This window comes from Callorhinus ursinus, unplaced genomic scaffold, assembly GCF_003265705.2.
Source record: "Callorhinus ursinus isolate GAN/ISIS: 27379988/994484 unplaced genomic scaffold, GSC_fseal_2.0 scaffold4, whole genome shotgun sequence".
NCBI lineage: Eukaryota > Metazoa > Chordata > Mammalia > Carnivora > Otariidae > Callorhinus > Callorhinus ursinus.
The window spans coordinates 4688746-4714188 of NW_027397066.1; the positions used below are offsets into that span (position 1 = coordinate 4688746).

A 25443-nucleotide genomic window follows, 5' to 3' on the forward strand; every position below is an offset into this window, starting at 1 on the left:
AAGCCAGGCCCGTGGGGCTCTGTCACACACGGGTCCTGCATGGGGTCAAGAAGGGAAGTTACTGTTAGAAAAGCAAGACTGCAGTCCTCGGCCCGCGGCCAGCAAAGTACAGCCCTGGGGGCCAAAGACACCTGTTCCTACTTTAAGGGTGCTCAGCCACTGCCGTTCACTCCCATGCTGTCTGTACCCGCTTTACAATAGAGCAGCAGAACTGAGTAGTCGAGGTGGGATTCTACAGCCTGCTAAGCCTAAGATGCTCTCTCTGGCCTTTTACACACATTTGCCTGCCCTGGGTCTAGAGCAATACACCGATTCACACTAGGACCCTGAAGGAAAAGGGATTCATTGTATGACGTAGGGTAGAAGCCAAAAGCTGCAAGGAGCCCGAGACCTCCACTAGACCCCAGCGCTTCAGGGGACTGCACCCCTCCCGGCCCGAAGTTTGCACTTCTCACCCCTGCTCTGCTTTGCCCCTATCACAGGGATGTATTGACAACTCTGGAAACCAACTTAGTCGGTCCCGAGAGGGCGGCTCCTCTTCGCTGAGCCTCCATGTCCTCAGCCACAGGATGGGGTACGCATCACTCGGGTGGAGAGGTTTGAACGTGGCACAGCTGGGAAGCAGTGGGCTCATGGCCAGCCCACGGGGCATAGCTGGTCCTGGGCTGGAGTTAGGTGTAGAGACAGGAACAGGACTTTGCCCGCACTCAGAGGAGCGAAGCCGACAGGTCAACCTGTATTCGCCCCCTGGAAAGCTGAGTGCTAGCCGGTCTGTGAGCAGAATGCAGTGGGGACCTAAGGAGGGCGCTGTGGGGGAATGCGACCTTCCTGAGAACCCCGCAGAAACCCGTGCCCAGCGTGCTTCCCGGTTTCTGCAGCGCTCTCGAGCATTTGTGTGGCACTGCAATGCTCCCTGTGCACCACACAGTGGTGGCTCTTTTCATGGCCCTAGTCAGTGACAGTCCCCCCTCAAGGACCGCCTCCCCCGCCCCCCTGGCCTGGTGTCTCCCTGAGCCTGCGCTTCGCCTCTGCTTTAAGGCCTTCTTCCCCTTGAGATGGGTGGGACACTCCCCGTGCTCCCCCGGCCCGGGTCCCAGGGCCCCCGACGGGCTGGTGGGTTCACTGACTTCAGCAGCTGTTCTGCGAAGCACCTGCCATGTGCCGGGCGCTGCTCCAGACATCGAAGGTGCAGCAGCGGCGCAGGTGGACAGGTCCCTGCCCTCACTGGGGAGGTGGGCAGCCAACCAGTAAGCACTATGGTACTAGTGGACGGCTAGGCCACTGCTGCCCAGCTCCCAGAAGCAAGCCGGTGTCTGAGTGTCCCACAGATGCTGGAACAAATGTCCACAAACTGGGTGGCTTACGACAGAAATCCGCACCGGTTCTGGGGGCCAGAAGTTAATGCTGGCAGGGCTGTGCTCCCTCTGGAGGCTCCCGGGGATGGCCTCCTGGATGGCCGCCTCTTAAGATCCTTCATTATATCTACAAGGACTCTTTATCTCAATGCGGCCACATTCACAGTTTCGGGGCTTAGGTTGTGGACATGTACTGGGGGCCACCATTCAACCTGCTGCTCTGGAGAAAGCCCTTGTGCTCATCGAGGGGCGTGGCACCGAGCGAGTTCCCCTCTCCTCCTCCTCCCTGCGTGACCTGCTCCTTTCTTCACCTTCCTGGTTGCCAAACTTAGTTGCCAGGGTGTGACCAAAGGTTAAAGGAAAGCTCATCAGACAGGGGGAGAACAATTAGATGGAAAACAGCACATGAATAATTCATGCAGCTTTGCAGGGGGAGGAGGGGTGAGGGGCTTGTAGATGAGTCCAGTTACACTCGTTCCCAGGCCAGTTTGCCTTGAACCTCATAAAGCTCCACCATGTACAAGTGGGATTTATGCAGCTGACCATGAAACGGGGGAGAGGCCACCCGGGGGTCAGGTCTCCAAATGAAAGTGTGCTCCGGGATCATGCCCAAACCCTCATTTTGCAAATGGGGGATACTGAGTCTTGAGGAACGGGAATGACGTTTGCACGCAATACTGAGCATTCCACAGAGAGTGAACACCACGTGCTCAGCCTAGGGCCCCCAGCTTCTCGCCCAGGACGGGTCCTGCCAAAGTCAAAGCCACCATGTATGGTCCCAGTTGGACCAAATATCTCCCGGTCCATGTGCACAAGGCCACATGGGTGTGAGTCTAGGAGGTGTGTTTGCAGCATCGGTGTGGGGTGCAATTATCACACTATGGAGTCTTCTGAACCTGCCTCCCTTGTGAGTAGTCTGCCTTCAGGCCCGGCTTTATGATGTGATGAAGGGAATTTGACAGGGACAGGCCCCCTCTGTACCCACCTGCACCCACGAGGAGCCAGGTAGCAGGTGCAGGGCTGGTCCTGTAGTGAGCTGAGCAGGAGGTCTTAGAGAGGCCGCCGTGGGAAGAGGCTGGGTGGCTGTGCCCTGAAGGATACAGTGCTGTCCCGCGGGGCGCGGGCATGGCTCTGCACCCTGGGATTCAGAGGTGCGAGACTGCCTGCTCCGCCTCAGGGAGCCCTTGCCCTGCAGGGGCCCCAGCACATTGGCTGTGACTGTGGTTGTGTCTTCCTCCACTGGGGTCCCGTGGAAGTGTTACCCATCCATCTTTCCCCAGCACCCCCTGTATCTAGAGTCCTTTGTTTGAAACAGCAAGAGATTTCCTGAGTGATGCTTGAGCTGTAAGAACTGTGGTCCTGGGCTGTCAGCGGGACCCTGGTATGGGAGGCTCTGTCTCCCGAGCCCACACACAGGATTCTCAGTCCATGTGCCACGCCCTTGGCCCCTCTGTGTCACCAGTTCGGGCCTGCTCGCTGCAGAGGGCTGCAGACGTCACTGACCCCCGTGGACTTCTAAAAGCTGTCACGCCTCGTACGTATTTCTAATGAGTGTTGTCATGAGGCGGTCGGGAGGGGTTAAGCATGATGGGGTCGCAGGAAGCGTGCACTCTGGACTCCAGCAAAGAGGCCACACCCCATTCGCTTGGCCTTGGGGCCCTCGTGGGTCTGGGAGCAGCATGTGGGGGCCGGGGGAGGAGGCTTCTGAGCCCCCACCCGCACTGCGCTCCCTTCCCGAACACCAGTGTGCACAGCTTCCCAGGCTTCCCCTCTTGGTGAACAGATTTTCATGAGCATCAGCCTCCGTCTCCACGGGCCAGACGCTGAGTAAATGTGGGCGGCCAGTGACTGAGCTCCTGCCCGAGACTCACGACGAACGACAGAAACAGAACAACGGTTGTGGTTGGGTGTGTACGAGTTTTGGTCTTGGAGGCAGAGCGATCGGGGCTCATACGTCACACCTCTGATCCTTCTCTGTTGAGCTGCGTTCTAGAACATCCCGATGTGAGACGGTGAAGAGGGTTTGGACGCTGAGTGGGTCGGGAGGGTAAGTTATGGGCAGAAACAGAGGATTGGAAGGTCTGAGGCTTGAAACAGCCCAGGGGGACCTGAGGCACGGGTCCCACAGCAGAGGGGAAGGTGTCACGGCGCACCACGTGCTGGCTCTCAAAGCTTCAGCCTGGGAATGACGCGCGGTGCCTGTCACTTCTGCCCTCCCTTCGGAAACAGCAGTAAGGGCGCGGTTGCCCTGAATTCCGTGGGGCCCGTGGGCAGGTCCCCCCACCTCTCCCGGAAGGGAAGCCGGAGTTTCCACCTCATCCCACGGAGTCCCGGTCACCTCGGAGTTGTAGCCCGACGAAACACGGTGTAAACCCGTGTCCCCTAATACATGGCACGCCGGTCTCCAAGCCGCCCTGTGTTCCCTGAGGCCTGGGCCCTTCTGTGTCCCCCAGGCTTCCTTGGGCTTCGTGGCTCGAGTTCTGCAGAGAGGATTTAGTTCCCCTGGTGCAGAGCATCAAACGGGTGCTGTGCTCCTGTGCGTGGCATTTCATAAACGGCCGCACGCTTTCCCCGGACACCAATTTAAGTTGAGGGAGAAGTGGAAGGGTTCCCAAGCAGGCGTCTGTAGGTGCTTAGCCCCTGAAGGACGGGGATGGAATTAGCAGCACAGAAGTCTTGGCTTTTTCTCTCTTACTGTTCAGTCTCATTTTTCAAGATTTAATCTCTGCTTCTTATCGTCCCAGAAAACCGCAGTTTCCTGGGAAACCAGCTCAGGCTCCTTCTTCCTCCTCTCTATATTTTTATGTGATTCTAAGTTTCTGGTTAAGGAGGTGCTTCCAGAAGCAATATTTGAGCATGAGCGCACAGACCCTCCTTGGTGCCCCTGGTCACTCAGAGTCAACATTTTCTTTTTAAAGATTTTGTTTATTTCTTGACAGAGAGAGAGAAACAGAGTACAAGCAGGGGGAGCTGCGGGCAGAGGCAGAGGGAGAAGCAGGCTTCCCGCCGAGCAGGGAGCCTGATGCGGGGCTCGATCCCAGGACCCTGGGATCACGACCTGAGCCGAAGGCAGACGCTTAACGACTGAGCCAGCCAGGCCCCCAGATTCAACATTTTTTTGTGACGTTTTATAAACTCTCCTGTTTACAAAAGTCACAAAATGCCCCTTTATTGAGGCGGTGGTGGGAGGGGGAGGAAGGACTGATGGCAGGCGAGGCTCAGAGTTTCAATCAATATTTTCCAGATAACAAAAAGCAGTAATGTCCCTGATAGTCACTGAGCTCTGCGGTGTGTCAAGCAGTGAAGAAGGGCCTTGGCCTCTCCTAGTTTTCACAGCAAGACTGTGTTAGTACTGTTGACCCATTTTACAGATGAGGAAACAGAGGCACGAAGAGCTAGGGAACTTCCCCTCGATTGCACGGGCAAGAGGTGATAGAGATGGGATTCAAAGCCCAGACTCTGACTCCAGGACCCCCACACAGATGCAGAGGGAGGAGAGGGTATTTCAGCCAGAGGGGTAGGTTGGGCAGAGCCTCACACAGGGCCAGGGAGACCAGAGGCCAGGGTGTCGCTGTCAGAGAGGAAAGCGCCTTTAGGGCCCAGCGACTAGTTGGATCTGAAGCTGGAGAGGTAGAGAGGGGCTATGGCAGGCTTTGAATGCTACACCAAGGGGTTCGGATTTGCTGCTTTAGGCTACAAGCAATGGAATGGAACGCAGACTTACTACTTGCTGCTGAGCCATCCTGGACAAGTTGCTTACCCTCTCTGGGCTCTAGAGTATCTGTCAGGGATATTTTCTTTGCAAGCAACAGAATTCTTGATCTTAAACAGAAAATGGATTTATTGGCTCCCATGTTTAATCGTCCAAGGCTCATGGCTTCCATCCTGATTCGGGATTCAAAAGGCATTGCTGGGTCTCTCCCTCCGGTCTGGCCTACCCGCAAGCTCCGGGTTTCCCTTGTCCCAGCAGCACGTACACACCCCTCCTTTGCACCCCACCCAGGCCAGCAGAGAGGTCAGAGCTGCCCCCAGCACGCCCCGCGTCTCAAGCCTGGAGTCCCTCTGCTGGTACCTCAGAGGCCACGTGCCCCTTGCTCATGGTGATTGTGACTGAGTGGAAGGCACAGATGAGAGCGGAGAACCCAGAAAGGCAGAGAACCTTTTCCCCAAAGGAGAATCTTGATGCTGTGGACAGAAGGGGAGTGGGTGCCGGGGTGGGGCTCCCCGCACACTCAGCTCCGGGCACAACTCACGGACTGACTGAAATTGTTCACCAAGAGTCCAGCATGTACTAGGCACTCAAACGCTCCTTGCCTTCTGCTTGGCACCTGGTATGGGGGGTGGAGGGGAGGCTGGGCAGCTGGTGGGTGCTGGCTGGGGAGAGGGCATAGGTTGGGGTGGGGAGGCTGCAGGGACAGTGGACGGCACCCAGACGGGGCAACCAGCGGGTGGCTGGACATGCCGGTCTGTAGCTCAGAGACCATCTGGGGCTTTGTCCAGGGGTCTCGGGGATGGAGATGCAGCTCAGATGCAGGGTAGGTGGGAAGGCAGAGCAGCGAGGGTGTCCTCCCTTCTCTGCCCTTTCCTTGACGGGGCCAGACATCGTGGACATCAAGCCGGCCAATATGGAGGACCTCACGGAGGTGATCACGGCGTCAGAGTTTCACCCCCACCATTGCAACCTCTTTGTCTACAGCAGTAGCAAGGGCTCCCTGCGACTCTGCGACATGCGTGCAGCCGCCCTGTGTGACAAGCACTCCAAACGTAAGTGTCCACGCCAGCCGGGACCCGGCGCAGAGTGGGGACGGCAGGGCAGCGCCCGTCCCGGTGCTGGTGCCCTGGGGCGGGTGGGAGTGGTGCAGGCATGTGCTTTACCGGCTGGGGCAGGGGAAGCTGGTCTGGCCACCCACTGTCCCCCAGGTCCCCAGACAGATACTGCCCAGCTTCCGGGGACCAGACAGCTAAAAGAAGGGTCAGGGAGCCAGAAGCTAAGGAGGGGGCTTCCTCCTTAGCAGTCACTTCCTCCAGGAAGCCTTCCCTGATCCCCACATTGGTTCAAGCCCCTTCTCTGTGCCCCTCTCTCAGACTGGCTGCACCATGAAGAACTTTCTATAGGTTGGGGTATCTCCCCCAGCAGCCTGTGAACTCCACGAGGTCACTTCCTCCTGCTGGAACCCGCCAAAGGGCCAGCCAGGGAGGGGGATGCCTGAACGAGGTCCAGGGAACACGATAAGACAACCCCCGTGACCACACAACAGCTCCCACTCACTGGATGTGCTGAGCCAGTCACCCAGACAGCTCTCACCCACATCATCTCCTCCTCACACGAGCTCTGACGGAGTCCTGAACGGAATAGGAAACCGAGGCTCCAGGGTCCAAGGTCACCCAAAGTGACAAGTGGCGAGGCAGAACTTGAACCCAGGACTCTGGGATGCCCCGGTTGGGGCTCTCACCTCCAGGCCGGGCTGCTTGGTGCTGGGTTCCCCAGAGGCCCCCGAAGGCAGAGGATCAGGAGGTCAGGCCGTGGTGTCCTCCCTGGGTGACCTTGCAGTGGCAAGAGGGTGGGGACTTTGGTTCATCTCTGTATCTACCCCAGTACCTACGACGGTGTCTGGAAATAAGCACTTGTTGAGTGATTGAATGAATTAATGACCAGTAGGTCCCTGGAGGCGGTTTTATCGAGGCCTGTTGGGAGGGACAGCATCACTCTTTTCCCCTGGGGGGCCTGGTTTCCCTGGGCAGTCCAGGAGGGTGGCTGTCAGCCGGCTCGCAGGGACTCGGGCTCAGGACCCTCTGCGGCTGCCAACCCCTCCCCACTCCTTGGCCAAGTCCGGTCCCCCTACGTCTCCCCACACGGCTCTTCTCCGGGCAAGCCCACGCTCTGCAGTCCCTCTCCGGGGCTTCCTCACCAGCTTCCTCACAGGGAACCACGTCCCTTTTCTGGGTTTGCACGTGCTCCAGCAGCTGTCGCCTGTCCCTGAGCCCAGACCTCTCCCACGGGAATGCCTTTGTCCCCAGCACTGAGCCCTCCTCCTCCTGAGGGCTGAGTGGCCAGCACTGAGGGTGGCGAGAGCAGATCTCCCTCTGAGCAGAGCCGAGCCCCCATCTGCTATGCTCCAGACACTTCCTGCCATGGTGGGTGCAGCAGGAACTAGCAGACAGACGATGAACTCCTCACTGGGTCATGTGATGTCAGGAGGTGGTGACAGATAGCAACAACAGCCACCAAGGAGCGGGGCGCAGGGAGAGTCCTCTCCCTGGAGAAGTTACAATGGAACAGACACCCTGGGCACCGTTGAGCCATGCAGTCTCTGGGGGGAAGAATGTTCTAGAAGGGGGACACTGCAGGCTCTGAGATGGGACCTGAGATGCAGTGACCAAAGGGAAGGATGCTGGGAGCTGAGGTCAGAGAGACACACAAGGCAAATAAGTGACTTAGGGCGCCCGTAGGTCCCGGGAAGGATCCGGTTTTATTCTAAGTGAGGTGGGAAAACAGCAGGGGGCTGAGGGCAGGGCATGATGTCACGAGACAGGTGTTTGGAAAGAAGAGACTGCAGAGGGGTCAACGTAAGCAGGGGTGGGAGGAGCCCCTGCCAGGGTTCTCACTGAGAAGAAACAGTGCAGCCTGGGTGGGATGGCTAAGGTGGGGAGACAGGCCCCATTCCGGGTGTTCTTTGAAGGCTGAGCTGGTAGCCTTTGGCAAGTGGAGTGTGGACCATGATGACTCTGAGGTTTGGTTTGCGAGGTGGGTGAAGGTGGGGTCCTGTCCTGGGACGGACAACGGGCATGCTGGGAGCGGGGCAGCCAGGAGCAGAGGTGGGGCCAGCAGGCTGGTGTTGGACACGGTACGTGTGAGATGGTGTTGGGCTCCAGGGAGGGCTGTCAAGAAGGCCGCCGGATGCCTGGAGTCAGGGGCGGGGTCCTGGCTGGGGATAAAGCGTGGAGTTGTCGCCAGTGTCTGAATGGACAGCAAGCCCAGGTGTGCGTGTGGACGGCGCCCAGCCCCCTAAGAGAAGCCCGGGGCCGTATCGAGGTCTCAGGGCTGCCCAGACAGATGACCACAGACTTAGTGGCTTAACACGACACCGATTTTTTTTCTTTTACAGTTTTGCAGTTCGGAAGTCTGACATGGGTCTTACCCAACAAAAATCAAGGTGTCGACAGGGCTGGTTCCTTCTGGAGGCTGTAGGGGGCAATCCATGCCTCCCCACTTCTACAGCCTCTGGGGGCGCCTGCCATGCCTGGTTCCCTGCCCCTCCCTCCATCTGCACAGCCAGCCCTGGCTGTAGGCTTTCTCACGCTGCATCACGCTCACTCAGTCTCTCCTGCCTCCGCTTTCCCTTTTAAGGACCCTGGGGATCCCATTGGGCCCACCTGGATAATTTAGCTGATCGGCAATCTTAGTTTCCCCTTTGCCATGGAACGTAACATATTCCCAGGTGCTGCGGATTAGGGTACAGACAGCTCTGGGGGTCATTGTTCTGTGGCTCAGGCCACAGGTGGCCTGGAGATTTGTCTGTGTGCAGCTCTGGGTCAGACTGGCACGGAACGAGGTTGGGGAAGAGTCTGGGCTGCACTCCTGGACCCAGTCTGAGCCCATGCAAGCCCCATGGGAAGGAAGTAGGATGAGACTTCATGGCCCAGCTTTTTTTATATAAAGTGACCAAATTCAGAAACACTCTAGACGTCCAACAGAGCAAATGACAAGGGAATGATGATGCCATCTGTATACTGCAGTGTTGTTTAGTCATTTAGAATGTTGATTTAGAAGATTTTTAATGACACGAGGAAGTGATTATGTTAAAATATCTGGTGGGGGTAAGAAAGCAAGGCAATGACTATTCTCCAAAAAAAAAAAAAAAATGGAAATAGAAAACAGGGGAAAGAAATATGCCAAGAAATAGTCCCTGAGCGGTGGGCTCTGGAAAGTGATACCGTGTTCTTCTCTACATCTGTCTGCATATTTGCATTTTAGCTCAGATTTCAACTCTGAATCAGGAAACAGGTGTGTGTGTGTGCAGGAAGGGCTGGTGGTATCTGGGGAAGAGAGAGACAGCCTTGTGCACCCCACACTGTTATGACGTTTCTTGGCGGGCTGGAGGTGGAAGTCAGTCCTTCTTGGCTTTTGTCATCCGGTTCCCTAGGAGTCTGAGTGAGCGGCCACCCACAAGGCCAGCCATCACTTCCCAAGTGTAGCACACACTCGAAGATTCTGGGCCGTAGCTGTCACACGCCTGGGGGGGGGGTGGGGGGGGGGGGGGGGTGTCTGCTGCATGTGAATCAGCCCACAAACTCCAGAGTGCAAGAACTTGAACTTCATTTTGGATGACTCAACTCCATTTGTGTTTCTCGCCTCCTCTCCCAGGGCTGCCGGGAACATAACAACTTCAGGGTTGCCCAGAGATCACGCGGAGGTTCCAGAAGGCTTTTGCAGGGCCCAGGCATGAAGGGAGGGTCACCGTGGCCTCTGACCACCATGATCTTTTGCTGTGCCTGGGTGCCCCGGGGCCAGGGCTCTTGCTGAGACACTTTTGCATAAATGCAAAAATTCTGCTTTTTGCATAATCATTCATAGGTGAAATTGGAAATTGGTCTTCAACTGTCTTTTTTTATGCTCTCTTTGCCCAGTTATATTTGGATTCTTCTACTCTTGGAAGACGAGCTGGGCCACTGTCTTTGCCTGGAATGGTTAGTTTAAATCTCTAACTTGAAGTCTTAGAGAAACTCGTAGATCTATTTTGGTGGTTGGTTTGTATAGGTTTGCTATTGGAATAGATGGTGTATTTTCAATTTTTCCGTTCTCAAACCCAGTATCATGCACAGGAAGCTCTCCTTTAATGCCCGTAAGGGGATCGTTCACAGTCTCTTTACACCAAGTGTGCTTCGCTGCTTATTCTCCTGCTCTCGTGTCGTCGTGAGTGAGCGGATGGAGTGTCTGCTTCACCAGGATCGGATCCTGCTAGCTCGTAGCCCTCCTGAGGACTCAGGCGGGCGGCCGGCAGCCAGTTAGCGGGACGCTGGTGAGGCTGTTTCAGATCAGAACACAAATGGTTGTTGTTCAAGCCGAGTTTTTAAAGAGCCCCTGAGATTAGATCTCTTCCTTTATACCTCGCTTCTGCCCGTTAATCAGTGGCTGCTCCAGACTCAGGAGGGGCTGGTAAGGGCACCTGGAGATGCGTGGTCACGGCGTCATCCTCCCAACAGGTGAAACAGGGACTCTCCCTTCACTGGATGAAGAGAGTCCTGGATCACACAAGCGGATGTTTATTTCTGCCCTGGGGCAGCTCAGGAAACTGAGGCACAGAGTGATGCGGTGGCTTCCCCCGGCGCTCCGTCGGGGGGCAGAGCTGGGGTGCTTGGGCCACGCTGCTGCCCAGCCCACAGCCTCACGTCTTCCTCCGAAGCCGTGGAAATTCGAGGCTTTTGTCTGCTAGTCATTATGACAGGGTAACCATGGAAACACCCTCCGTGATGCCTCAAAATAGACAGTTATTTCTGCTTTCGACAGCACAGAGCGTGGGCTGGGCCGGGGCCCTAGAACAGGGGATCATGTCAGCCGCTGCCCCTCGTGGGACCCCTGCGATGTGCTGGCTGGAACCTGACGTCTGTTGACTGCTTGCTACACGCGGGGGGACTACTCTTCTGGGTTCACGTCCCGATAAATCCTTGGAGCCGCCGTGGGGCGGAGGCACTCTGCTCTTGATCTAGACGAGGACACCGAGCGTCCGGCTTTTCTGGGTTGCTGTTACAAACTGCCACAGATTTCATGGAGTGAAAACACAGACGTATATTTTTACAGTTCTGGAGGGCAGAGGTCTAGAAGTCAGGCGCGGCTGCTTTTCTTCCAGAGGTGCCAGGGGAGAATATTTCCCCTGACTTTTCCAGCTTCTAGAGGACCCCGTGTCCCTCAGCTTGTGGCCCTTCCTCCATCTCCAGAGTGCGGCCTCCAGCCTCTGCTCCATCTCCCATCTCCTTCCTCTGCCTTTGACCTTTCTACTTCTCTCTGGTGAGGACCTTTGTGGGGACAGCAGGGCCGCCCGGAGAATCCAGGATAATCTCTGTAGCTCCAGATCCTTCCCCTAATCACATCTGCGGGGTCTTTTGCCATGTGGGTAACATATGCCACATTCGGGGGATTAGGATGTGGACGTCTTTAGGTGCCAGTATTGTTTACCACATGAGCGGCACAGAGAGGTTAAGGTGTTCTCCCAAGGTCACACAGCTAGGGGGAGCTAGGATAGAGGCTCTAATAGTCCCCACGCCTATAAATTTGTACCTTCTCTCACTTCATCTCCTCTGAGATTTATAACTTGAGAACTAAGAACTCTCAGGAGGACTGTGGGTGAGCCAGGTTCATTGAAAGGAGCCGGGGCGGGGGTAGATCCCCAGGACTCACTCCTGATAATGGACCTGGGATAGAAGCACCAGAACCAGCCACCCTCTGCCGGGGAGGCTCCAGATACCTGGAGGCAAAGCCAGGGCAGTTGTCTCCAACAGAGGGACAGCCAGTACAAAGGCAGGAGTAAAGCAGGTAGAGGTGGGAGGTGCGGGCAGAGAGGTGTGTACTTAGAGGACAGTCCATAACCAGAGGATTTTACAGACCACGCAGGAGCTCTGGGTTTCCTCCCAAAGGCCAGGCGCCTCAGGGGCGTTTGAGCCGGGAGTGACCGGGCCTGGCTGTGTGTTGACGGGATCCCTCTGACTGCTGAGTGGGGAAGAATAAACTGTAGGGTGACGTTGGCAGTGGGGGCCAGCTGATGCTCAGAGCCAGGTGGGCATCGTGGAGGAGGGAAGGCAGTCCGCATCCGCATGCAAGGTCCGGCCTGCTGGCTTTGCAGGCCAGCGGAATGGAGAGGGTGGGGTGACGGCAGGCTGTGTGCCGAGAGCAGGCTCCTGCCCTTACGGAGCTGAGTGCAGTCGTAGGCAAACTGACTGCCAAGTAAATGGGAGCATCGAAGCGGGGAACGTTTCTGAGGTTGTCCCCCTGCTGCAGTTGGCTCTTGATTAAGGTGGCCCGAGGAGGCTTCTCTGCACCTCAAAGAACGAAAGAGCCAGTGAGTGGGAGGAGAAGGGTTAGAAGGCGGGGCTAAGGGCCTCCAGCTGGTGGGAGGAGCCTAGGAAGAGAGGGAGCAGAAGGCGGGGCTGAGGGCCTCCAGCAGGTGGGAGGAGCCTGGGAAGAGAGGGAGCAGAAGGCGGGGCTGAGGGCCTCCCGCAGGTGGGAGGAGCCTGGGAAGAGAGGGAGCAGAAGGCGGGGCCGAGGGTCACAGCCGGTGGGAGGAGCTTGACTGCAGTAGGGAGAAGGGGCAGGCTGACAGGTGCGAAGACAGAGAGGTGGGGGCAGATCATGTGGGGCCAGGGCCACAGTGAGGGTTGGATTTATTTTTATTTTTATTTTGCCTAGTGGGGTTCATCAAACGGTGCCAAGCAGGGGACGGTCATTAGCAGAGAACGACAATTGTCAGCTCTTCATCAGTGAGCATTCATTGTGCCCACCACCTTGTAGTGACTCCCTGTTTCACCCCGCTTGGCACACCGTCTACCTTCCCGGTGCCCCGTGATCCACAATCCAACTCCTTCTCCATCTTCTGCTGCACGGACCCTAGCCAGCTCCTCTTGGAACTCTGCCCAGGAGGCTAGCCTGGGCCGCCCCTGGAGCCTGAGGTGGGGCTAGCCTGGATGCGTGCTCATCATTCAGTGGCTGTCCTTGTTTAGTATCAGAGCAGAGGGGGGACCCGATGCCAGGGCAGCCGGGAGCAACAACCCGGTAGAACCCCATCTATTCCTTCAGGCCCGCGTCTCCCTGTGCTCCCCACGCAGCCCCTCCCCTGTATGTCTGCCCGCTTCTCTCCAAGGCCTCACTGGCCTGCACAGTTGTCCCTGGCTGTGTGGCTCAAACCAGTGCAGTTCTGCCGTCTAACTCTGATCCCTCCTTTGCCCTGTCCCCGTCTGATCAACTCTGCCCTCTCTGTTTCACCCTCACCTCCCCACCCGTGATCAGAGACACCGACAGGACTGGGATGGAGCAGGTGCCACCCAGAGGGACCCAGAGCAAGAGCTGTGGGCACTCAGAGGCCACTTCTAGCAGATACAGGCTTCCCTGCTGGGTCTAGAAACTTCAGTGGGATTGAATCAGGTTGGGGAAGAAATGTATCAGGAGAGGCACAGAGAAGAGGCAGTGTTGGCAGGCAGCACCGAAGATCCGTGCACTCTGTGACTAGGGCTGGGCTCTGAGTAGGGCTTCAGGCTGGGCAGAGATGCTTAGATGACCAGATGACCAGTGACAGAGGAAGGAGTCCTGCCCCAAGAGCTCACAGTCCCGTGAAGTGGTCACATAGCCCTGCTGATGCCATATAGGAGGGTACCCCAGGCCATGGGGGCGGTAAGGGTGAGCTTTATATTTCTTTGGAGAGCATCTGGACAAGATGCACATAGAACAGGGCATTTGAGTAGGGGTTCTGAAGGATGTATAGGAGTTGGTAGGAAAGACAACTGGGAAAGGAGATTTCAGGGACAAAAAACAATGAGAAAATATTATAAAAATAGAAAATATTATAAAAATAGCTACATGATTTTACTGAGCAGCTACTTGAGTCCCTCACTGAGCTGGGTGCTCCCAGTTATTCCCTCCAGAGGTCCCAGCATGCTTTGTTCTCCAGGCCAGGAAGTTGGGCTCAGACAGGCTCAGGGGCTTGCCTGAACTCTGCTTTGCTCTGCTACCTGGTACTGCAGGGCAGGGCGTTGAAAGAGGCATTGATTTAAGGCGACCCTGACAGTGAGTTGTTCAGTGTGCTGCCCTAGGGGCCTTGCTTGCCTCACCCTTTTCGAGGCCCTGGGGCCCGGGCAGAAAGGTCACTGGAGGGTGGCTGGAGAAGCAGGCCCATGAGGGCCCAGTTAGGAAAGAGCTTGTCAGCTACGTGTAGGAGCCCGGATCTTGATCCTGTGGGCGGTGGGAGAGGGGGGGATGGGAACTGACACGGAAGACGACCGTCTGCAGCCTTTTGACAAAAAAATTCACAGAAATGTTTGAAAAGTAAAAAAGAACTTCTAGGTATAATTTTCTCACACCTGTCCGTATCCTTCCCATTCGTTGTGTGCAGCCCTGGTCTTTTTGTGCTGAAAAAGCCATCAGAAATGCCCGCGAACAGGCAGAGCGGAGGTGACAGAGGGCCGTTCGGGGTTTCCGTCTCCAGCTATTGATTAGAGCATCCTCTGAGCCCTTGACCTTTGCGGTGTCTTGCTCCTGGAAGCTGGCAGGAGACACAGCCCGTGGCTCTGTGACATCCAGGGCAGAGGCTCCCCTGTGGTTTTGGTCCCCACCCACCGACCTTCCCTGCACCGCCTGCCGGATGCTCTGCACGGTGCAGGGGCGAAGTGAGCTGGGCCGGCCCTGGGGATTTAGGTGGAGGCTGGCCAGAGGAAACTTCCGGGGTGGGCCTGGGGGGCAAAGTTGGGGTGCAAGAGACAGACCACATTTTATGCTTTTATAACTCATCTTTTGTTCTGAGCCCTAGTGGCAGGAACCGCATCTGCCTGGGACAGGAGAGAGATGGGGGGGTCCCAAAGGTACAGGACTGGGACAGAGCTGGGCAGTAGGATGAGGGACTTTGGGGTCGGGGGGCGGCTGGAAGGCAGGGCATGCCTCTTGGGACATGTGATCGGCTCTCTGCTTCCCTATTTCAGAGCTGGGGGCTCTGGGCCCAGCAGGAAGGGCAGCCTCTCAGCCAGTGTCCATGGGGACAGCTAGAAAGGTTGTCAAATGTTTAAGTCCTTCCAGACTGGCTGGTAAGTAGCTGCCAGCCCACCACTCCATCCTCTTCCCGGCTCCCCGGGCCCACCCCAGCCCAGCTCCTACGGAGCTAATGCTTGGTTAGCTTGGTTCGCTACGGTGACGCTTGGGTCATGTTTGGTTCCCACCCTGCACCAGGGCCACGTGGGATCTGATTAACCAGTGAGCGTGTTGGTGGGCAGCCTGGTGAGACGGCCAGCCACAGACTGAGCCCAGAAGAGCCGGTCCTGCTGTGTGGGAGCCTCCGTGCATCGGGGAGGGCCCGGTTCTTCGGGGCAGCAGGGAGGGGATGCCGCCTGGGGAGTCGCTCACTGTGCACTCTGTCCTTGAGTGGGATCGTCCGCTAGGGGCAGCAGGCTGTCACCTTCAGGAGCCATGTAAGCAACTTCCTGTGTGGAGCTCCTGGTCCGAGACAATAGGAGGTGGCTGGCGGGTGGCACATGAGACTCAAGCTCCATCTCTGGCGAGATTTGATTTTGCCACAATCCAGCAGGGCTCAGCCGCGAATGCCCAGTGTGGCATGGGCAGAGGCCCAGGGCCCCAGGCAGTGCCCAGCCTCGTCCAGGACACTGCCCAGCATGTGCAAGCATCTTAGGACACCCCGTGGTCCGGGCGTTCAGCATCCCCAGTAGGCGGCAGTGGGGTGCTGCACAGCGAGTGCCGCTCTGGGTTCAAATCCCCATCCGCCACTTTCTTCTAGCTCTGCGTCTTGGGCATGGTTTTTAGCCATCAATGCCTCAGTTTTCCCGGCTATGAAATGGGAATGATAGTGGTACTGACCGGATGTTTTTATCAGGAGGTTAGATGAGGTAATGCGCGGTAGGGCTCTGCACAGAATCTGGCTGAGAGTAAATGGTCAATAAACGTTGTTCCAAAAGCTGCTCCTTCCCTCCTCGGAGGGTCCATTCAGGTGTTTAGTTACAGGTTTGATGAAAGAATGAAGGAAGGACCATCCAGCGAGAGCCCAGGATGGGAACAGAGTTGTCTATTATTCTGGCCCGTGGGGGCGAGCAGCCCTGTGATGGCCGTCCATTCTCTGTCCCCGCAGTGTTCGAAGAGCCCGAGGACCCCAGTAACCGCTCCTTCTTCTCGGAGATCATCTCCTCCGTGTCGGATGTGAAGTTCAGCCACAGTGGCCGGTACATGCTCACCCGGGATTATCTCACGGTCAAAGTCTGGGACCTGAATATGGAGGCGAGGCCCATAGAGACCTACCAGGTAGGTGCTGCAGCCCCTCCGCGGGGTGGGAGTCCCCCCGGCCTCCTTTCCCTGTGCCCAGAATCCCCCCAGAGGGGACGTCCCTTGCCGCAGAGGTGGCTTTCATACTCCCGTATTGGAGGTGAAGGCACTCAGGCTCAGGAAATCAGGCAGTCCGTCTCCAGCCCCCCAGCTCGGCCGAGAGCAGAAGCACTTGCTCGGTCCTGCCTCGCGGGGTCAGTGGGTGCTGTCCGCTCACTGGCCTCTGTGACCCAGGACCCAGGGGAACAAGGATGAGCATCGTCAGGCTCGGCCCAGTTCGAGGGTTCAGGTGACTAAGGGTGTGGACGCGGTCCCTCCTCGGAGCCGGGGGCTGCAGCCCAGGTTAAGGAAGGAGAAGAGCTGCCCTACCCCCGGGGAGCACCCCTCCTGAGCGTGTGCAGGAGGCCGGCGGCAGGGGGATGCTATGTTTCTAGATCCTCAGGCACCGGCCTTGGAAGCCAGGCACTGAGGCTGAAGCAGGAGACCCCTCCCTGGAAAGGTATTTACTGACCAGTTTCCTGTTGTGATCCACCCAGCTCTATTAGGGGTGGAAAACAAAATTCACGGGATGTTAGAGGAAGACCTCACCAGAAGCCCCGGGCAAACCCTCACAGTGTCACCAAGTATTAGGTGCCCACAGGGGGTCACGCACTTACATTTGTCACCTCTGTTCCTTACTGTCCCCACAAAGTGGGCACCATCAGCTCCACTTGGCGGGAAGGGATCCCGGGTGCCAAGACGCAGGACAAGTGGGACCTGCCCTTGCAGCTGGGCGGTGACGGATGCAGAGCCCTCGGAGCCCTCCAGCCCCTTCCCTGTCCTCCCTCCCTGCCAGGGCCTGGAGTAGGGGTATCCCAGGAGGCAGGGGGGCCTCACTGGGAAGGGTGCAGAGCTGCGGGGAGAGACCGGGAGCTCAGTCTGGAGGCCATATGCCCACAAGGACTTCTGATCCCTTCAGACCCTTCCCTGAGCTTCTACCTCTTCCTGGGAAGGGCTCATGGAAGGGCCGTCATGGCTCCTGGTGGCAGCCCTATTGCTAGCCACATGTTTACCTGAGGTCCTGCCCAGTCCCCCAGTTGTCACCTAGGCCCCTCTTCACACTGTCCACCCCAGGGGGAATCAGCCCCTCCCCTGACCCTCAGGAGATGGCAGAGGCCGGAGATTGGGGCAGACATGGCACAGCCCCGGCTCAGGTGCAGGAGTGACCAGCCCCTCTTAGAGCCAGCCGGCGAATGACTGTCCCTACGTCCACAGGGCCCCTCAGCCTTCCGAGGCCCTGGAGTCAGTAAAGGCCCACAGACCCTGAAACTAGGTGCTATGTTTAATACAGGCATTTTGCGGGGAGAGGGTCCATAGCCTCCAGAGATCTTCAGAGCATATGAGGACCCAATAAAGTGGAAGGAGACTGTTCTGGAGATAAGGCTGAGAGCCGGTGCTTGGCTTTTGGCCTGCTGGCCTGTTGATTCTAAAATCACAATAGTTCTATAAAACCAACACAGTAACTAACATTTTTGGCTATTATGCTCTAGAATTGTGTTCAGCAGGGTTGTGGTTGGCTGACTCACAGTGCTGAATGCATAGGGACTTCTCTCCCTTCAGAAGAAGTCTGGAAGGGGGCATCCAGGAACAGCAAGTGGCTCTGGGACCTCCTTGGTGTCCCAACAGCTCCTCCTGTGATCCAGTCCACCATCATTTGTATATCGGTTCCCTGCTTTCATGTGTGACACCTCCTGGTGGCAAAATAGCTGCCCCACCTCCAGGAACTATGCCTGCATTCCAGGAAGGAAATAGGAGGAAATGTGAGAGTCCGTGCTGGTTGGGTCTGTTGGATGTTTTCTTGGGAGCACAGAAGCTTTCCCAGAACACTCCTCAGAAGACTTCTTACAAGTTGTTGGCCAGAATGCGTCTGTGACGAGGCTGGGGCATGAGTAGTTTTACAGCCTCTCTGAGGAGGGTAGGGGAGAGGGGTTGGGGATGGGTGTTGAGTGAGCCAACCCTCAGCATGCGCTGCCTTGAGCTGAGTTCTTGGCACACTTTTCCTCTTCTAAAGCCTCACAGCTGCCCTGGGAAGTGGGGCCAGTGTTCTGTCGACTCCAGTTTATTTGGAGAAAATGGAATTAAATGGTGTATCTGTGGGAGCAGAGCTGACAAACCGCACACCTGGGATGGCTTTCCCGGGAGCCCACGCTCTTCCTTGACCTGCCATCAGAGGGCGCTCCCCCTCCAGGAGAGGGAGCGGGAGACCGGTTCGTGCCTGTGCTCGGACGCGTGCATCAGTGAGGCTGCTGAGGCCACACAGGGAGAGGAGTGCACACAGCAGGGCAGACCTGGAGGGGTTGAACCCGAGCCCCCGAGAGTTTGTCTGTGGGCGGCAGTGAAGCCAGGCACCATTTATCCCCACTCATCTGAGTCGTTACACGTATTCGGCAGGTGTGTTCTGTGCCTGGCTAGACCCTGGGCTCAGGGGGAAGTAGGAGTCGCAGCCTCACTCTCCAGGGTCCTGGATGACAGGCACACAGCGAGCGTCGGCGTGGCGTGGCCTCGGGCCGGGGGGCTCGCCGAGGGGGGGAGGCTCCCCAAGGCGGGCACCTGTGTGAAAGAAATAGCACCCTCGCACATCTGTTTCTCATTTTTCTCGGGGACTCACAAGCAGGCCAGTGTCCCCTCAGAGGCAGCCTGTGGCTGTAATGTCACCTGGCATGATTCCTCCTGCCGGGGTTCTGTGTCGCCTTTCCCCTGGCCGTGCCGGCTCCCATGGAGGCAGGTGCTCCCCCCGGCCCCCCAGCCACGCTCACCATGGGAGGAGGGCGGGAGTCCCTGACCCAGGGACTCCAGCCCAGGTTTGGGCCGTTTCCAGGTGTCCTGGAGCCCTACCCTCTGCTTCCCTCCCTTTAGGTCTTGGAGATGCACAAGACCCCCACGCCCACCCCAGCCTCCTCTCTTGGGTCCCTCGCATAGCCCCCTGGGCCCTCCCCTTCCTGCTTCTCGGCCTCCTTCTCAGCCCATTGCAAGGCTCACCCTTCTCCTGCTAGCCTCTGGCTGGGGATGCAGGCCCATCCTCTCCCCACTGCGTGCCCTGGCCCGGACCCAGAGCCTTGCAGCTCCTGGAGGGCCACGAGTCAAGTCTCTAACCCCACTCATTCATTCTAAAAAGTGCATCGAGCTCCTGTGATGTCCCAGGCCCTGTGCACCCCACTGGCAAACTGTGAGGAACAAGACAGATCCTGCCTCGAGGGGCGTCCGTTCCAACAGGAAAGATGGCCGGAAACCAAGCAAATAGACAAAATAATCACAGGCTGCAAAAAGTGTGACAAATAAAGCAAACCAGGGGCTGAGGCAAAGAAAGTAGGGGTGCTGGAGCCTGAGGGGGGTGAGGGCATCAGCCATCCGGGGGGAAGGTGCTCCCGGAGGAGGGAGCAGTGGGTGCAAAGGTCCTGAGGCAGGCACATGGTTAGCGTGGTCAAGGAATGGTGGGGGGCTAGCTGGAGCAGCGTGAGCAGTGGGGAGAGAAGAAGAGTCTGAGGTCAGAGAGGTGATTGGGGGCAGAGCCCAGGGGGTTTGTGAGCCCTGGAGGGTCTTGAGCAGCGGTGTGACATGATCCAGCTTGGTTTCTTACGGGTCTCCCTGGCTGCCCATGGAGAGAGACTGGGGCTGGGGGGCATGGGCAGACACGGGAGAGCAGTCAGGAGGCGTTTGCCACGAGCTGGGAACTGGTGCTTGGAGAGGAAGCTGCACAGGACGTGGGGAGAAGCAGCTGGGCTCTGGATCACTTTGGCTTCTGGACCAGCTGCCTGTGGGGTGGGACTGACAAGAGGTGTGGGGAGGGATGCTGTTGTTGGTGGCCTTTGTGCCGGGAAGGCTGGGGGACGCTGGAGTGACCAGGGGCTCAGCAGTGGGCAGCCTCGATGGGCCCCTTGCCCACCCCCTTGGCAGCTGGGTGGTCCCCTGTGTGCTTCGTCGTCAGAGCATGGAGGGGATCGCACAGGAGTGCAGGCGGGGTTGGGGGGAAGGGCCGTGGAGCCCCCTTCGTGGGTGGGCGGGCAGGTGGGGAAGTCACCGTGTGAGACCGGGGCGAACCTTCGGAGGGGAGGGGGTCCGCACGAACACAGAAGGAGCCACAGATGCCCCCGACACTCCGGAGGGGACGGGACGGTTCAGCCTGGGGACCCGTGGGAGCGGCCGGTGGGGCACCCCTCCTTTTAAAGATGAGTAAGAGGCTCCCAGACAGAAACGGATGACCTTTTCTTTCCCCTCCCCTCCCCCCTCCCTGCCCCTGACCCTTGGCTTGTGGCCTGAGTCGCTGCCCAGGAGGAGTTGAACTGTATTTCTGTCTGTCCCTCCAGAGTTAATCAGGGTCCCAAATACCTATCGGTGCCTTGCTCCGCACTTGTCTGCTTGGGGGGGGGTCTCGTGACCCCCTTTCGAGGTGGGAAACCTAAGGCTCACAGAGGTTAAGTGACTCTCTGGGTCACACAGGCGTTCGGGGTTGGGTTACCGCCATCCCCTCCGCTTGCCCCACCCAGGGGGCAGGACCACACCGTCTGCAGGGAGCCGGCCCCCACGAGGCCCTCTGGGTGTAGAGCTTGGGGATCAGGCTGCTGGGAGGTGGACGCGGCCCCAGGGGCATCGCCATCTCTCCCGTGGTATCAGGTGACTCTGGAAAAGGGTCCTGGTCTTCCACTTATAAGCTGTGTGACTTTGGGCCAGTTACTCACCCTCTCTGAGGGTCAGTGCCTCATCCACAAAACAGGACAAGTGACGCCTACTGAGATCATGTTCGAGAGGAATGTGTGCGTTCGCCTTCCCCTTTCCTCCATGATTTGTGCTCAGGGTGACTGTTACTATCCTCAGAGGGCAAGACCCTACACCAGGCAGCCTCCTTGGGTTGATCCCACAACAGCCCATGAGGTATGTGCTCTTTATCACTCGAAGGAGGAAGAAACCAAGGCTCAGAGAGGTGAAGTCACTTGTCCAGGATCACACAGCTGGGGGAGGGGCGGAGCCGGGATTTGGTCCCTACGGTGTGGTTCCCTTTGTCACTGTGACTGTCCCCTCTCTGGCCACAGCTCAGGGGTCAGCCGTGACAGGCGGTGGGCCCTTCTCAATAAGCAGGGCTGAGTTGGGAGGGCCATCTGGACTCCCCCGGGGGCACAGCCCCTCACTCTTCAGGGAGACCCTTCTCGCTGCAGGGGCCAGGACCCCCCCTGCCCCAGCTCAGCCTGCGCCTTCTCTCACTAGGTCCATGATTACCTTCGGAGCAAGCTCTGTTCCCTGTATGAGAACGACTGCATTTTCGACAAGTTTGAATGTGCCTGGAACGGGAGCGACAGGTAACCCCCAGACCTGGGACCGAGGCCCCCTCGCTGGGCAGGGCCTGGGCTGCTGACCTAGCATCGTGCGAATGTGCTGTTCGTGAGCCTTGTTGAGTGACGGTGTCGGAGGGGGGCCCACGGCTTCTTGCGGCGCCCAGAGCCCTCAGCCCGCCCACGCTGGGGCAGGATAGGACGCCGCTGTCCATGACTACACCTGCCTCCACCCTGAGCCCTGGTCTCCTTAGTGGAAACTGTCCGTCTGGGTCCCTAGCCACACGGCCACTTCCCTGGGTTGTCGGGACTGAGGGCTGTACCTCCCTGGGGCGGAGAGCTTCAGCCAGTGGCATGCACCCTACCCCCACCCCGCATCAGAGCTGCACCCTCCTCTTTCTGGCAGCTCCCCTAGGTCAGGCCTGCTGGGGCAGCGGGGTGGGGGGCACATTCCAACTCACCCACCTCTGGGGCTGGCAGGGGTTCCCCAAGTCCAGCCACGTCTCACAGCCCCACCCACCCAGGAAATGGCCTGATGTGAGCTCCCGATTCCCCATTGCTGGCTCAGCCCAGGGCAGGTCCAGACAGGAAGGCCTACGCTGAGACCATAGGGTGGGGGTGGGGAGGAGGGCCCAGAAACCACAGGGACAGGCCGGGAGGGAGCCACCTGCACACAGGCTGGCCCCACGTGGGGCTGGGCCACCGTGTCTGGGGGTAGGGATCCCCTAGAGCTGCTGCTGACATCCTGGGGCTCCCCTGGCCCACAGGGGTCTCTGAGCAGGGCAATGCTCTCCATCAGACACCAGCATGCTGATCACAGGAGGTCTGTCCAGTAACATTTAGAAAACCAGGGTGGGTGGAGGCCCTGCCTTGAGACCAGGCTGACACAGAGGGTCAGAAGGGACACATGGTATTCCCTCCAGGTGCCTGCACTCAGGCTGACCCCCAGACACCCCCAGTCAGGACAGGGCTTCTCAGATACCCCTGAGCTGCAGACCCTGACACATTGGGGGCTCCCCAGTGAGCACCAGCAGTGGCTCTTGGGGTGGGGGGTCCATTAGAATCTCAGGAGAGAGACTTATTGCTGGCTAAAGGGGATTCCAACACTACTGGGGGGTTCTCCACTGGCCGTGACTGCTGCACGCCCTTCCTCCACGTCACCACCAGGGGGCACTCGTGAACAGACCACGCTTGGCTCCCAAGAGACGAGCCGCCAAGCTTGTCCTGGTTGGTGCCCAGCCTGGAGCTCAGCTCTGTTCCCAGTGCCTCTCATGCCACTTCCTGCCATGCACTTTACATGGCAGCCACCCCCATCCCTGGGGGTCCTGCCACTCCCCTTAGTGGTTCCCCTTCACAACCAGCTCTGCTGCCGTACCCTGAAATCCTGGCTGCATTGCACCTAGTTCACTCCTGGGGTCGCCTCAGATTACTGACTCAACTGAAGGCTGTCTCTTCCAGGAAGCCCTCAGGGCCCTCTCCATCTTGCTTCCCCCCCCCCCCCCCCCGCCCAACCTCCTGCATCTTCTATCTATGGCTTGGCATTTATCACGTTTTCTCCTTGCGTCTGCTTGCCTTCCCTGTTGGATGGGGTGCCCTTGGGGGTGTGACTGGGGCCCAGCCCACCCTGAGCTACTCCTTAGGGGTCTCAGGGCTGTCTAGTCAGTGGCTGTTAATGTTCCAGAAGGCATTGGGGTGGGCCACCTCCTTCCACTTCATCCTGAACACCTCCTCCAGGAAGCTCTCCTTGATCTGTTCTGCCTAGGACAAAGAGATTTGTGTCAACCAGGCATCTGCCAGTTGCAGAAAGTCAGACAAGCCTAAGCTTGTTCTGGGCAGGTATAGGCAAGGCTACCCCAGGGCTCAGGTGTACCCTGGGACCATCGCTTGCGCTGTTCCCATCTCTGTGCCTTCCTACCTCTCCTTACACAGTAGCCTCACCCTGTCCTGCAGCTCCCGTCGCTGCTGGGGCTGACGCTCCTAAATAGTTCCCCTGGCGTTGACCTCACCGCCCACAACCCTCCCGGTGTCTATGGGAAGGTCTCTTGGAGGGTCGGATTGGCTTCAGGTTCCGGGCTTACTTTCTGAGCCAGTCAGCCTGGACACGATTGTTGGATACCTCGCTTGGCCAGCAGGGGGCGTGTAGAGCCCGGAGCTCCACAGTCCCTCAGCTGTGCCCAGTGCAAAGAGCCCTGGGGACAAGAGCGGTGACTGAAGTCCCCCCCCCATGCAGATGAAGAAAATGAGGCGAGCAGAGGTGAAGCAACCTGTCTAGACACAGTCCAGCGGCAGGGGCTTTTTTCTGTTAAGGGAACCTTCTGGAATGTAAGCAGTGGGCCATTCTGTCCTGGCGTGGTTTGCAGGGACCTGGGACCTGGTGCTCTGAGATGAGAGAGACCCCCCTCCTTGCAGGTGGGGAGGGGGCTCCCTCTTCTGCCCAGTTTTGTGGGTTGCCAGTGACTTTAGTGACCTCACTCGGCCTTCCCCTTGGTGGATCAGAAGCTGGGGTAGGGCACTGGGGGCAGCTGCCTTCCCATTTTCTCTGCCCTCCTGGCCTGGAGGTGGGGGGGGGTGCTCCAGCAGGACCCTTCCCTGAGAATCATGCCTCATCCACTCTTTCCTCCCACTGCCCTAGTTGGGGCACCCTGTCTCAGGCCAAGCCGGGCCTTCAGGCCAGCGCAACGATTAGAATCAAGGAATACCTCTTGGAGTTTCCCGGGCCCCACACTGCCCCGTTTTACCAAGAATCCCATACCATGCTCACCAGGAGTTGGGGTTCCTCGTTACCCCCCTTTTATTGATGGAAAAGCCTGCATGAAGGTGGGGGACACGTTAAGGGCAGAGCTAAAACTTGGACCCGGGGGTGCTGGCCCGAGCACCTGCCCACGATACCTGGGCTCGGGGCGTGCTTTTGCCTTTAAGGCCCAAGTAAAGCAGGTGGAGAGAGAAAGGCCTCTGACCCCATTTTTTACAGTGAGGGCCAGGCACCAGCCCCTGACCGCCCAGAGCCTGGGGCTGCCCCACCACGTTCCTGACCCCAGTCTGAGCTCCGCAGCAGCTGCTCTGGGCCCAGGGAGGGGAGGCCTTGGCCCCATGGGGATCTCAGACTCGCCGTCCAGTGTGGGTGTTGGAAACCACAGCTGCGTCCTGGCCCCGGGCTCCTGAGTCTGCCCCCGAGGAGGACTGCTGTGGGTTTTGTGAGCACCCCGGGTGGGTCTGTGGCCAACAGGTGGCCCCTCTCCTCTGCAGGCTCTGGGAGTGACCACCGAATAGGGCAGCCCGGTGCAGGGCGGAGGTCACAGGGTGAGGCCAGACGAAGGAGGGGGCGCCACAGCTGCTCGCCCTGGGGGAAGGGGAGAGCCCCCCTTCTCTTGCTGGCATCTCAGCAATGTCCCCTGAGTCCCAGGGCCGGGCACAGTCGGTGACGAGGAGGGAGCAAAAGCAGGAATCACCTTCTAATAAAGCTTGCGGCCAAGGGCATCTGGGCCATCAGCATGGCCTACCTGTGCATTTGCTGTGGGCTCCTGGCAGGTGGGGGCCTTCCCCGTGGCCCAGCCTGGCACAGCACCTGACACCTGGGGGCACCCGCTGTGCGAGTGAGGGGGGCATCTGGCAGGGCCACAGGCGGGTCCCCCTGACTCCGCCCTTGTCTGCTGAGCCAGACAGGCATGATGGGTTGCTGTCCTGGGTTGGGAGGTCAGAGTTCATCCCAGCTGGTGACCCCCGAGGTCTGAGCATCCCCCTCTGCAGGGCGCGTGGCACA

The 25443-nt window shown here is 58.3% G+C and overlaps 1 protein-coding gene across 2 annotated transcripts in view; it reads left to right on the top strand.

The window, feature by feature from the left end:
* The window catches only part of PPP2R2C (protein phosphatase 2 regulatory subunit Bgamma), a 134075-nt gene that overhangs the window by 101588 nt on the left and 7044 nt on the right, over positions 1-25443 (top strand). For both annotated transcript variants that reach the window (XM_025887754.2, XM_073891396.1), the window contains exons 6-8: positions 5955-6119; positions 16190-16359; positions 21619-21710. In XM_025887754.2, the coding sequence (XP_025743539.1) occupies positions 5955-6119; positions 16190-16359; positions 21619-21710 (427 nt within the window). The remainder of the gene's footprint in view (positions 1-5954; positions 6120-16189; positions 16360-21618; positions 21711-25443) is intronic.